At 43.8% G+C, this 13,199-nt stretch overlaps 1 protein-coding gene across 2 annotated transcripts in view; it reads right to left on the bottom strand.

The window, feature by feature from the left end:
* CCDC62 (coiled-coil domain containing 62) overlaps nt 1-13,199 on the bottom strand; it is a 32,116-nt gene that overhangs the window by 12,721 nt on the left and 6,196 nt on the right. For both annotated transcript variants that reach the window (XR_006730740.1, XM_045534923.1), the window contains exons 5-9: nt 11,589-11,760; nt 8,428-8,529; nt 3,662-3,750; nt 3,190-3,305; nt 985-1,698 (exon numbers count right to left, since the gene is read on the bottom strand). Coding sequence is in view for 1 of the 2 variants with exons in the window: in XM_045534923.1 (XP_045390879.1) it covers nt 985-1,698; nt 3,190-3,305; nt 3,662-3,750; nt 8,428-8,529; nt 11,589-11,760 (1,193 nt within the window). In the remaining variant the exon portion in view is untranslated. The remainder of the gene's footprint in view (nt 1-984; nt 1,699-3,189; nt 3,306-3,661; nt 3,751-8,427; nt 8,530-11,588; nt 11,761-13,199) is intronic.

Here is a 13,199-nt window from a genome sequence, read left to right as displayed (position 1 = left end):
TTTAAAAAAATAATTTTAATTGGCAGAATAACTATCTGTATGATTTTTAAATGACTCAAGCCTTTAAAAGGGCCAAAGGGAAAAAAAATGAACAAATAAATTAAAATAATAAATATAAAGGCCAGGAATACTCCAAATAATGAAGTACTAGAAAGAAATTTTAATCATAAAGTCCTGTGAGAGTCAATGTAATGACTGAAATACGGCTCTCAATATAGAAACCTCGTCCTTTCTGTAGTGTAAGATTGAAGAGCTTTGCTTTATTTAAAAATAGCAGACACCATCACAGCGCTACTCAACCGCGGGATTCAGCAGTTCCGACAATAAGACAGGCCTGGATGATGAAGGACAGGCTAATGCCTAATCCATTTTCTTCTCAAAAAAAAAAAAAAAAAACCCAGTAACTTTTATCAGTTTGTTAAATACAAATATGCTTTCTCTCAAGTCTCTCGAGTGAAAGTTGGGGAAATGCAAAGTCCAAAACAGATGAGAACCAAACTCAAAGGATGACGCGGCTGGGTAAGGAACTATGCCAAGGGACCCGGGACAAGGGCCAAGAGAAATTTTTATGTGGGGTCCAGGCGATGTACCCTGGCCCAGAAAGGGTCAGCCTGCCAATTCAGAGTGGCTCACGGGGTGAGGAATGCTCTGGAACAGCATTCCACTCTGCATGGGGACCCGCCCGTTTGTTTTTTAATAAAACATATTTGCCCAACTCATAATGACTGGTTTTGTTTTTAAACAAAACCTTTGCCTCAGAAGCCATCATGGGTACAAACTCCCCACTGGAATCTAACACAGGCTCTGGACAAAGGCTGGGCGGTCTACGCCGCGATGGAAAGAGTGGACAGTCTGTCTTAACCAAGGTTCCTGTTTGCAAAGCCCGCTTGCTGGGTATCAGTGGGCAGGAGGTGGCTGCTGCCGCCCTCTGCACACGTCGGGACGGACGCTCCCTGGGTGTCTACGGCGGTGAACGTCACTAACCTCGCAGAGGAGCTGTATTTTGTCCCGCTGACGCCTTCTGAACAAGTGCACACCGACTGGTGGCGAACGAGTCTTTGCAATTTGGAAGGCTTGAAAATACTCATCCACTCCCCGTCGGACACGTGGCCAGGGGCCTCGACGAGGATGCTCCCCGGGTGGCAGCATCTGGACGATTCGCACCCATTTTCACCCAGGCAGGCTTCGCTTTTCCGGCAACGGGAGGTTCCAGACCTTTCCGTCTGATCTCGACATTCCACATCCAGCTTTTCCGCTTGTTTTGCACCTAGACAGTTGGCCAGGCCCAGGTAAACACTGACGTCGTGCCACTGCTTCTCGTCAGATAAAGCTGATATTTCTGAGAGTTGTTTCCCCTCATTCTCAACCCCAACTCCATTACTTTTTGGTGATTTTCCATGGATCTTGCACAGTGTAATTTTGTTTTCTGGGATTTTTGTTCCCAGAGACCAAGCTTTTTGTTTCTCCGTTAAGTCTTTTGTAAATACAGATGACAGGGTAATGACACTTTTGTCCCCAAATGCAGAATTGATCTGTAGTTTCTTCTCTTTGCATACGTCACAAGAGCTCTTGTCTGATCTATTTTGCTGAACCAACTCAGCCTCAAATTTTTGGTCCTTAACCGGTGACTTCTGATTTTTTTCCCTCTTATCGACTTCTGGGTGATTATTTTCAAGGTCTGATAAACACATGTCTCTGCTATGGTGGCATTACAAAAAATGGAGGTTATGAGATATACTTGATGCTATCAGTCTAAGTATTTCACCCAAACCTCACTAGTAGAGCTAAAGTGCAATAAGACCCACTTGTCTGAACTTCAGAGCCCAATTCCAGCCCGACCTCCCAATGGAAGCCTCTGACCACCAAGCCCACATTCCCTTCCCTTCCCACCCTTAACTCCTGTTGTGCTTACTGTCTACATAACAACAACAACAACAACAAAATCAAGAATACTACATAAATGTAACAAAACCTTTACAGTTTTTCATGTCACATGTATTCGGGTACTTCAGGTATTCTAATCATATCATTGTGATATTGCGATAGCTTAGAAAACACAACTCTCTCCTATAATGGCATAAACCAGTTGATGCTTTTTTTTTTTTTTTTAAAGAAACGGGGGCTCGCTCTGTCACCCAGGCTGCGGTGGCCAGATAACAGCTCACTGCAGCCTCCAACTTCTGGGCTACAGGTATGAGCCATCACACCTGGCTAATTTCATGCTTTTAAGGAATAACTTCAACACATCTAGTGCCTCCCAGTGGCAACGAAATTCAAAAAGGAAAAAGAGCTGATATGTTGAGGGCTTTTGCCTGCAAGAGGAGCAGCTGGGACACAGAGCAACAGGGTGCGACCCCAGCGGAGGGCCTCAGAAGGAAAGTAGGGCAGCAAGTGCAGCAAATGCACCTGAAGCCTCGGTGGCACTGCCTGGAGCCACACTGCGTCCTACACCCCATCCTGCTGCCAACTACCACCGCTCTGAACTGCCCTCTCCCAGGGGAAGGGCCCGATGCCAATCCCGCCCAGCCCGTGGGTATGCTCAGCCCTGGGGAACTGCCCTGATCCCTCTGCCTTCTAACCATGCCTTGTCACATTCCTGCTTACAAAAATAGGCTAAATGCAACTGTGGTACAGTTATATGCCTGTTAAATGAAACCACAGTTTATATATTTATATTTTAATTTGACAGAAACCAATTTAATTCCTACACTGATTACAGATAGGTAAGGGAAGATGTTTCCTATTACCAAGGAAAACAGGAAAATCGAGTTGGGAGCACAGATGGCCCTCAGCTAGCATCCTTTGGCGTTATTTCTTTCAGACAAGTACCATGTCCAACACGGCTTTACATTCCGCATTCCTAGCCCTGCGGGTGCTGAGTGAATGACTGACTGACTGATTCATCTCTGCAGTTTCCACTCTAGCCCAAAGCCTCCCACCCAACAGACGCAAATCAGGTTTAATGAATTTACTTTTATCAAGTGGCTACAGTAGGATCGTGCCCCAAATTCTTAGATCAGGTATTACTGTAATCCAGGATTACAACGATAATTATTAGCTCACTGACATTTATTTCCTACTATATGGTGAACAGTACTAAGTGCAGGCCCACGGTGAGTAAGCAATAAATACTGATCAAATGATGGGATAAAATACAAGATCATATTGATGGCATCGTGCTAAGATTACCTGGATTCCAGAGCCTTTGATTCCTCCAGCTTTGAGTCATATATTTGTATTAATTCCTGAGAGTTTTCCACATTGAAATTAAGAAACTGCAGATCACTCTGTTGTTTTACGTAAATCTGCCGTGGATATTGATAAATCAGTATGAAATGTCATAACAAAACTAAACTGAACCAACAATTGGGCACTTTCAAACGCTATAACAGATCAGATAGTTACAAGGGAAACATGCCAAATATGTCTGCTTTTATTTTTCCTATGTCGGCACAAAGATTTATGTGGATAGCCAGTCTCCTAACCTTGAATGACCATGAGCAAGACCCTACCTGCTATGCTAAATAGGACATACGTCTAATGCAGTTAGGTTTCCAAATGCACCATAGAAAGACTCAACAGGCATACGTTTTTCCTAATTTGTTATTTGTTTATAAATATCTCCCACCTAACAGTTAGAGAAGGGTAAGTGAGGACATACCTGTCTCAGGTTATGCAGTTCTGAATTTGTACGTTCTTGCTTTGACTTTGCAATATCAAGCAGCTCATCTTTCCTCCTTTCTCTCTCTACTATTTGAGAACAAATATTATTAAAACATTCTTCATCAGCCAGATCAACGCAAACCTCTCCCTTTCTAACAATTTAATGCTCAACTAACAGGTTTTTGTTGTTGTTGTTCCTGAACTTAAAAATAGCAGCATGGCTTACTGGGAAGAGCTTTAACCTGTGATTCAGATTAGATCCTTCATCAAATGGGAAAATGCTCACAATATAAAGCTAAGTCAAAAAAGGATTCAGAATTACATGTGTGTCTGTATGTACATACGCCGCACAGAAAACAATCTGATATCTTTCTTTTTTGGGAAACAGAATGAGGGTGATTTCTAAATCTCTATACATAGTAATATAGTACTTTAGTTTTTAACTCTTTTCATATGACACAAGTATATTTTGAATTGCATTTTCACTGTTCAAAATCCAAACAACATATTATCTTTATCCACAGAAAAAAAATTAACATTATAAGGGGGGAACTATTTTTACCATTATGCAAATCAATCTGATATAATGTCAATAATCAAGCCCTTCCTACATATTCTCACTGACTAAAGATATTCCTACCTATGGGGTAGCCCCACAGGTGGACAAACTACCTATTTTACTAAAAGCCCAGTACTCCTTCAAGAACTTTCTTAAAAACTCTTTCTGTCTGCTAGGCAAGTACGATTCAGAATGCCCTTTAACATGTATAGTAGTGCACTCAATTTCTTTGTGCCAAAAGACTAAGAGAGGTATTACAGTTGTTTAAAATCTTCATTCTTTTACAAAGACCATAAACACTTTGCTGAAACACAGATATTTCAGTATTACCAGAGTTGGGGTATGGTAAATCAGTATTTTAAAAATAGCTTCAGAGCTTGGTAAATGTGAACCCAATAGAAAGGAAAGACACTAAGGTACTGTACCAGAAAAAAATATTAATATTATGCTTCAGGAGAAATAATTTGACTCACATAGAACTGAGATAGCAACAACAAATGTTTGGCCAGGCACGATGGCTCACGCCTGTAATCCCAGCACTCTGGGAGGCCAAGGCGGGAGGATCGTTTGAGCTCAGGAGTTCGAGACCAGCTGTCTCTACTAAAAATAGAGAAAATTAGCCCGGCAACTAAAAAAATTGGAAAAAATTAGCCAGCACTCTAGTCCGGATGACAGAGATTCTGTCTCAAAAAAATAAATAAATAAATAAATAAATAAACCCAAAAAAGAAACCCACCAAAAAAACCCCAATAACTGTTTCTCTTAAAAAAAAATTACCTTTCTAAGAACTTGAGTTCAAACTAAATGTATAAAGTGACCACCGAACTTTACACGAATTGGTTTTAAGTAAATCTGGTAAAATCTAAATAAAAGCTGGCAACTTATATTTATGGCTATTTCATAAAACACCTTTTCCACATTACCTTTTTTGTGGACAAAACCAAATAAAAATATTTATAATCCCTGTACATTTGGGGCATCACAAGAACATCTAAGGGCAAGGCGTGTGCTTGGCTGCGGACGTCAGCCCCACCCGGACAGCCACTCCGCCAGCGTGTGCCGGCTGGCAGGACGCCCGGGCACGGCAAGAGTGAGACTCGATCCGTGCGAACCCGCCCCCGACACGCTCCGTGCTCAGGCCTTCCCCGGGCGGGTCTGTAGCATCATCTTACTTTTAAAGGTAACCGTTGCGCACAAAATTGAGAACCTTAACAAAAGCACAGTGAATGCCACCGTGCCAGGTTTAAACTATTAGTATGTTTTCTCTACTCAATTCTTAATTGATTTCTTTGCGTTAGGCAGGTCAACACTTTAACAAAAGCACATAAACAATGGTAGACCTGCACAATTTAGGTAGAGTTGCATTTAGTTTATGTGAATTCAATTATATGCACAAAGAAACAAATAAAAAAGGAAGCCCCAACTTTTTAACATGGGACATGGGGCGGACGTGGTGCCCAGGGGACATCTGACCCTCAGCTGGTCTCAGTTCCACAGGCCCCTCATGGTGGCAGCATCTTCACATGCTGGGTGTACTCCTGACGTTTAAAGACACTTGTTCTAGATACAAAAGCTAACTACTGTATCTGGCCCTCAAAGTAATTTTAAAGACGTGTGAATGTTGCCTTAGCCTCGGATTTGAGGACGGCCTGCTGCCGCGGAAGAGGCAACCCCACCGCAAACGCTTCCCTGGTGCAGACGTTTGTGCGGCTGGGATTGGCTGGGGGATCGCAGTGGAGTCTGCCTGTTTTCACAAGCTGGTCACAGAACACACAGAGGTAAGGGACTCTGCCGACGTGCGACAGAGCTGCAGAAAGGGCACTGGGGGTCTGGAACCTGCGGAATTCTGGTCAAGGCTCTGCCCTTTACTGCCCGGGAGACCTGAGACAAGACGCTCAGCGGAGGAGGCCTCACCACTGTTCTGTTTGCAAACTCCTTATGAGCAACATGTGCAAACAAACCAAACGTGTCTCTCAGCCTCTGTGAAGAACTTCACCTTCAACAAGAGGAAAAGAAGTTTTGAATCTAAAACAAAAATAAAACTTTAAGACGTCTTCTAACTTGAAATAAAATGTGTTCGCTTTTAGCTAGAGTACCTGACAGCATATTATCATGTTAAGCCTTTAAAATTCCCTTTTTTAGACTTAATTCCTTTTATAATTATGAATAACACAGACAAAAACTGTTTTCAGACAATGGCATGAGATTGTCTTCAGTAGAAAAGGTGTTTAAGAATCAGCTTAGGAAATGATATAAAAATTACTTCACAAAGTGAAATTTATCACGGTATTAGCTAACAAATTCTATGTACTTTACCTAGTAATAAATAAGAGGATGCATGAGTAAAAATCGATTAATCAAAAAGAAAGGAGACTTAAAATATCCTGTAAACCTCATGCTTTCCTCCCACCTCCCGTGGCCTAATTCATGGCATTTGCATAGGGCTACGCTGTCTGCAGGCCTGTGAGCTTCTGGACAAGTAGCAGGATGCCTGGCATACAAATGCTGATCCAAAGCTTGTGGTTTGAATTCAAATGTAAAGCTACAAATATATAACAGGTACCATTACTTGGAGATGCGGCAATCCTAGAAATAATGAAAATAGTGCCCTCCAGTGGTAGAAAACCACATTTTCTCCCAGTCGTTAATTATAGGCAATTCAAATTAAGAATTTCATTTTGTTTGAAAACATTTAAATGTAATACTATGTTTTTTCTTTAACTTATAGAAATATATATTCTCTTCTTGGCCAGGCATGATGGCTGATGCCCGTAATCCCAGCACTTTGGGAGGCCAAGAGAGGAGGATTGCTTGAGGCCAGGAGTTGGAGACCAGCCTGGGCAACACATTGAGACCCCATCTCTACAAAAAATAAAAAATTAGCCAGGTGTGGTGGCACATGCCTGTGATCCCAGCTACTCAGGAGGCTGAGGCAGGAGGATTGCTTGAGCCCTGGGGCTCCAGGCTGCAGTGAGCTATGATCACGCCACTAAACTCCAGCCTGGGCAACAAAGTGGGATCCTGTCTCAAAAAAAAAAAAAAAAAAAAATTCTCTTCTTAGAAGGAGGGGAATTGAGGGTAGATATGAGTAGACCACAAAAGTGTTAACTTCTATTTGGAGCTTCTCCTGCAAATCTATGATTTTCCTAACACAAACTACCAAAATGAAAGCCCAATAAAACCTTGCCTGGCAGGATACAAATATACCGTATACATCAGTAATTCTCAAACTGGGATGGAGAAAGGAGAGGGCCTCCCCAGTGGAAACTCTGAGATACAGGGCGTGGGCAGGGGCTCTGTCTATGGGACCATGGCAGGGGATGGGACATGATTTTTATGTTTATCAGAAGGGGGCATAGGTTAAACACTGGGAAATTGCTTTAAATTGAAAAAAATCCATCCCCAGCATTCTTATTTTAGAGTCATACTGATTGTAAGAAAACACATGAATATTTTTCCAACTGCAATAATTACAGGTAATTTATTTACAAAACTGGGAAAATGCTGAATTCCTAATTTTTATCTAGTATTTACAAAATTATAAACATCTTCCCTTCATTAATCCGTCAGATGCTTTCTTAATGAATTTCAAAGCAGGAGCACAGATGGTCTCCTACGTACAATGGTCCACGATTTTTCGACTTTACAATGGTACCAGAGTGACATGCATTCAGTGGAAACTGTACTTTGAGTACCCAAACGACCATTCTGTTTTTCACTTTTGGTAAAGTATTCAATAAATTACATAAGACATTCAACATTTCATTATTAAACAGCCTTTGTGTTGCCTGATCTTGCCCAACTGTGGGTTAATGTGAGTGTTCTGGGCACGGTGAAGGCAGGGTAGGCTGAGCAATGATGTTTGGTGAGGGAGGCTTACTAAATGCATTTTTGACTTACGACGGGCTTGCTGGGATATGACCCTGTCATAAGTTGAGGAGCATCTCAACGTTCCCTTCCGCGCTCAGGCTCAAGGGAGTGTAGCTCCTCATTTTTCAGAAGAGGAAAATAGTTCCTGGGAGGCACAATGACAACATGCACATTCCCTGCCTGGCAACTCACAGATCCCTTAAAGGGTGTTAAAAACAAAAACAAAAAGCTATTTTGAGAGGAGTACAATTCCTGTAGCCTGTCATAGCGGTATCATAGCAAGTGTAGGTGACAAACACATAATTCAATCACTTAAATTGACCGTCTGTTTTTACCAGTGAAAAACAATTCATCGTGGAGGCAGCTTTTCTCCTGCTTGAGGCGAATGATCTCTTCTCGCTGTTCGTTGTTCTCTGTTGTCTTTTCGCTGAGGTCCTCTTCACAACAGAAGGGAAAAAAAGTCCTCAAATAAACAGTAATTCATGGGAAAATACACACTATGACTAACCCTCGTGTCCCCAGCACTCCCTTCCAGTTAATCCGAAAGTCCTGTTGGATCTGTGGACCAAATGTGTCCCACATCCAGCATCTTGCTGAGTCCCTGGCAATGACCCTGGTCCGAGGCTTCACTTTCCCTTCCCTTGTCTGACTGGTTTCCCTGCACTGGCCCTGCCTCTCCTGTGACAGCCCAGTGTGCACAAAGCAGTCCTTTAAAAATAAAAATATGCTCGTGTCATTTCTCGGTTAAAAGCCGCCCTACTGCACTTGGGATGAAATCCAAACTCATCCCCGTAACTGCAAAGCCCAGCGCGACCTGGGCCACCTCCCTCCCTCCCACTCTCCCCTTCTCTCCTTCTGTTCCTCGAACATGTCTGTGGCATAAGAAACACATTTGTTCTGTCCTCTGTTCCTGGAACAGAGCTCCTAAAACCCGTGGAATTTCCTAAGTGATGAGTGTCTTTTGTGATTAGAGGGCTGGAACTCACCAGCCCCACTCACCCACCCCCAGGAAGGAGAGGGAGGGCAGGACACAGCTCTGCCAAAATTCTTGGACAAGGAGATTTGACGTTTGAGAGCTTCCAAGTTGGTGAACACACCGAGATATTTGGTGGCACGACCCAGAGAGGGTGCAGAAGCTCCCAGCTCAACACCCCCATACCTTGCCCTGTGGGGACTCGTGGGACTGAGCCTTTTAACTTGCGGGATCAGCACTAACTCCAGGTAGTAGAGCTCGCCCAACTGGACTGAAGTTTTGGACACCCTGCTGGTGTCAGAGAACTAAAAGATTGGTTGGTGCCAGAGAAAATATCCCAGAACGTCCCAACCTCAAAACTCACGCTGGGGCTTTTGCGTTTGCTCCCTCTCCTGCCCGAGAGGTGCTTGGCCCAGGTCTTCACAAGGCTGGGTCCCCCCTCATTCAAGTTCCAGCTCAAATGCTAACTCTTCGAAGAAGCCTTCCCAGTCTAACCAAATCAAACGAGTCTGTCTGTCTCACTCTCCATTCTACCACCCATTACCCTACTTTTTTAAAACATGTTTTCAATAAGTATGAATGTATAAAATATTTATAATACATAAATACTGACACAACAGACTTAATACTTGAATATCTTATGGAGGTACATAAAAACATTCAATAAACCCCGAATGCCTACCATGCGTGCCAGGTGCTGTGTTATTAACTGTGTATCCAAAAAAGAGAAGACAGGAGTCTGTCGCTGCTGCCAAGGGGCTGACACCGTGATTACGTTTTAGCCAAAGCTACGTATGGGGGCGAGACCTGTGACTGACCGTAGGTCAGACATCATAAGGACGGGACTTTAGAATGCTGAGTCTCTTAAATTAAATCAGCCCAGATAAAATTTCATAATTTCAGAATCTTTTCGGTGCAAGAAATGTAAAAGGTCATTTAGTTGGGGAACATGCAGGAATCCTTCCCACGCCGGTCCCTTGCTTGAATACGTCCAGGAGAGTAGCTCACGGCCTCACGAGGCGTCCCACGCTGCACAGAGGCGAGACACCTTCCCCAGACTGTGGCTCTGTCACAGCTTCTAAGGTGGCTTGTTCCACAGCGGGAGTCAGGCCTCTTGTCCAACGCCGTGACCATTTATAAAATGTGACACTATGGGCGCAGGTTTAAGACTACAATGACAGCTCCTCAGTCCAGCGGTTGCTGCTGCCCCCCAGTGGGGAAAGGTCAGAGAGCGGGGGCCCTACCTCCAGACCCTTCGTAGACTATTTAAAATCTTTATGCCATTACCTATATCTATATTCAAATATACAGCACTGGCTTATTTGGGATTCCTTGCCTTTCTTTCATTACAAACCTTCAAGATTTCTATTACTCAGAAAGACATGAATCGTGGAGATACCATGAGAACAAAAATAGAAAAGAAGACCTGCAAAAACAAAACACGCACCAAAACGCCACCCTGGTAGACTGTGTGGTTGGTAGCAATTCCTCGTCTCTGCACGCGGTTTTGCGATTCCCCCCGCAGAGGAGCAGAGCGCGTTTCCCCAGCGTTTCCACCAGAGCGCGTTTCCACCAGAGTGGCTGCTTCGGCCGCATGACTTGCTCCAGCCACAGACCGGGACAGAAGTGAAGGTGTCAGGCCCGGGCCTAAACCGTACAGCACGCACGTGTCTTTGCTTAAGCTTCCGCCCTCCCACGGGAAGAGAAGCCCAGGCCAGCCCACTGGGGAGGGGAAGGTGAGACCCGTGAGGCAGAGCTGCCCCCGACGAGCAGCTCAGCGGGGCCCAGAGGAGATCAGCCAGCTTCCCCCTGGCCTCGAGATGCAGGCGTCTAGCAAGTGCCACGGCGGCACGCCACTCGGAGGCTGCTGCTGTCCTCACAGAGCTTGTATTAGCAACAAGTAACAGCACAGTTACCTAAACTAGGGCAGGAGTATTTTATTTATTTTTTATTTATTTATTTTTTTTTTGAGACAGAGTCTCACTCTTTTGCCCTGGCTAGAGTGCCGTGGTGTCAACCTAGCTCACAGCAACCTCAAACTCCTGGGCTCAAGCGATCCTCCTGCCTCAGCCTCCCAAGTAGCTGGGACTACAGGCATGCGCCACCATGCCCGGATAATTTTTTTTTCATATATGTTTTTAGCTGTCCATATAATTTTTTTCCATTTTTAGTAGAGACGGGGTCTCGCTCTTGCTCAGGCTGGTCTCGAACTCCTGAGCTCAAACGATCCACCTGCCTCAGCCTCCCAGAGTGCCAGGATTACAGGCGTGAGCCACCGCGCCCGGCCAGGAGTATTTTAAAATAGGATGTATTATGCAGTTTTCCCCAATTCTGTTAGTACCTTGTAACCCCAAAATTGCAGCATAATTCTACAGAAATGAAATGGATATTTCATGTGAGGGCCTAAGGGCCAGGAACAGACCTATTGACTCTCAAACATAAAGTTAGGTGAACCCAAATAAGGAAATATTATATATTCCCAAGATAATCTATTATTATCTTAAACGTATGTCTCTTCCTTACCCTTCAGTTTATTGACTTCAATCTTAAGTGCCTTCAACTTCTGCTTATAATCTTGCTTCTCTTTCACGATGCACGTCTCCACCATCTTGGCGTCACGTAAAGCGTGCTCTAGCAGCTTAAACTTCCCCGAGCAGTCTGAAATGTGATTGACTGCCTCGATAATGTCCTTGTCCTAAAAACCAATTTGAAAACGGTTATCCTAGATTTTAAAATTCCAACTAATCAGTAAGAAACGATTACACTTAAGATCGTGTGTGCCAGGTTTCATTCCAAGCACTTCTCGTGTGTTAACTTGTTTAATCTTCACAGTAACCCCATGAAGTAGGTACTGTTATTATTTCCAAAGGACAGATGAGTCAACAGACACAGAGAGGTGACGTTACTTGCACACGGTTACACAACTAGGTAGTGATGGAGCCGCCATTTGACCCTAGCTGGCTGGCCTCAGAAACTATGCACTGAACTGCGATAACTTACCGTCTCTCGGAAAGTTTAGAACCAGACAATCTGATTACCTAAGAAACCAGGAGCCAAAGGAGAGTTGGAGGTCGTTCTCTGGATCCCAGGTAAACCCCAGGGCTCACCACTTCCTCCCTCCTTTCAGCCTGTTACCGTGACAGACTCCGAGACCTCCTCCTAAACTTATATTAGACTCTTAATTGTTGAGGTTGTTTTAATTACAAAAAGGTATTTGCTTGTTGTAAAGCAATTCAAACAATATCTAAAACTATAAAAGTAATAAGTAAAAGTTCTAGCCCTCTCCCACTCACCTGGAATAACTGTTATTAACAGGTTTTCACCTGCTGAGTGAAGTATAAGCGTTCTGCTACAGCATTGTATGTGCATTCTTTTCTTTTTTTTTTTTTTAAACAGGGTTCTGCTCCATTGCCCTAGGCTGGAGTGCAGTGGTGCAATCATAGTTCACTGCAGCCTTGAGGCTCACATGCTCCTCCTGCCTCAGCCTCCCAAGTAGCGGGGACTACAGGTGTGTGCCACCACACCTGGCTAATTTTTCTACTTTTTGTAGAGATGGGGGTCTCACTATGTTGACCAGGGTGGTCTCGAACTCCTGGCCTCAAGCGATTCTCCCACTTTGGCCTCCCAAAGTGCTGGGATTACAGGTGTGAGCCACTGCACCCAGCCTTATATATGCATTCTTGAAAAACTTCATCATCGGCACATGTCACACTAGGAAGCTTACAGAATAATAGGGTGGGGACAGGCCATAAAAAAACCAGTGGAACTTTGTGCCCAGGCCATTAGCAAAAAGTAATAGTGCTAATAAGTAAGGAGCAGCTAAGCCAACGCCAGGAGAAGCACGTCACAGTCAATCTCTCTCAGCCTTAAACCTGGGGCTCTACTTCCTCCTTTGATAAGTATGTCCTGGAAAGCACTTGCTGCAAATAGAAACCATTTTCATCAAAATAAAAACTCCAATTCTGTGAGCACAGCCTTCTTCACGAATCCACTGTTTTTATGTGGGGAAAATGCCTTTGTGGCATTTTCATTAGTGCCCACAGCTTTGCCAGACTTTGCTCTCATGGAAACCACAGCAAGTCGCTGAACTGGCTACCGCTTTGCTAAAGAAAATACTGTATATTTTAATATTTT

The sequence above is a fragment of the Lemur catta genome, chromosome 21 (genome assembly GCF_020740605.2).
Source record: "Lemur catta isolate mLemCat1 chromosome 21, mLemCat1.pri, whole genome shotgun sequence".
Taxonomy (NCBI): Eukaryota; Metazoa; Chordata; class Mammalia; order Primates; family Lemuridae; genus Lemur; species Lemur catta.
Note: the sequence above shows the minus strand (reverse complement) of the source record. Positions and strands in the feature narration are given on the sequence as shown.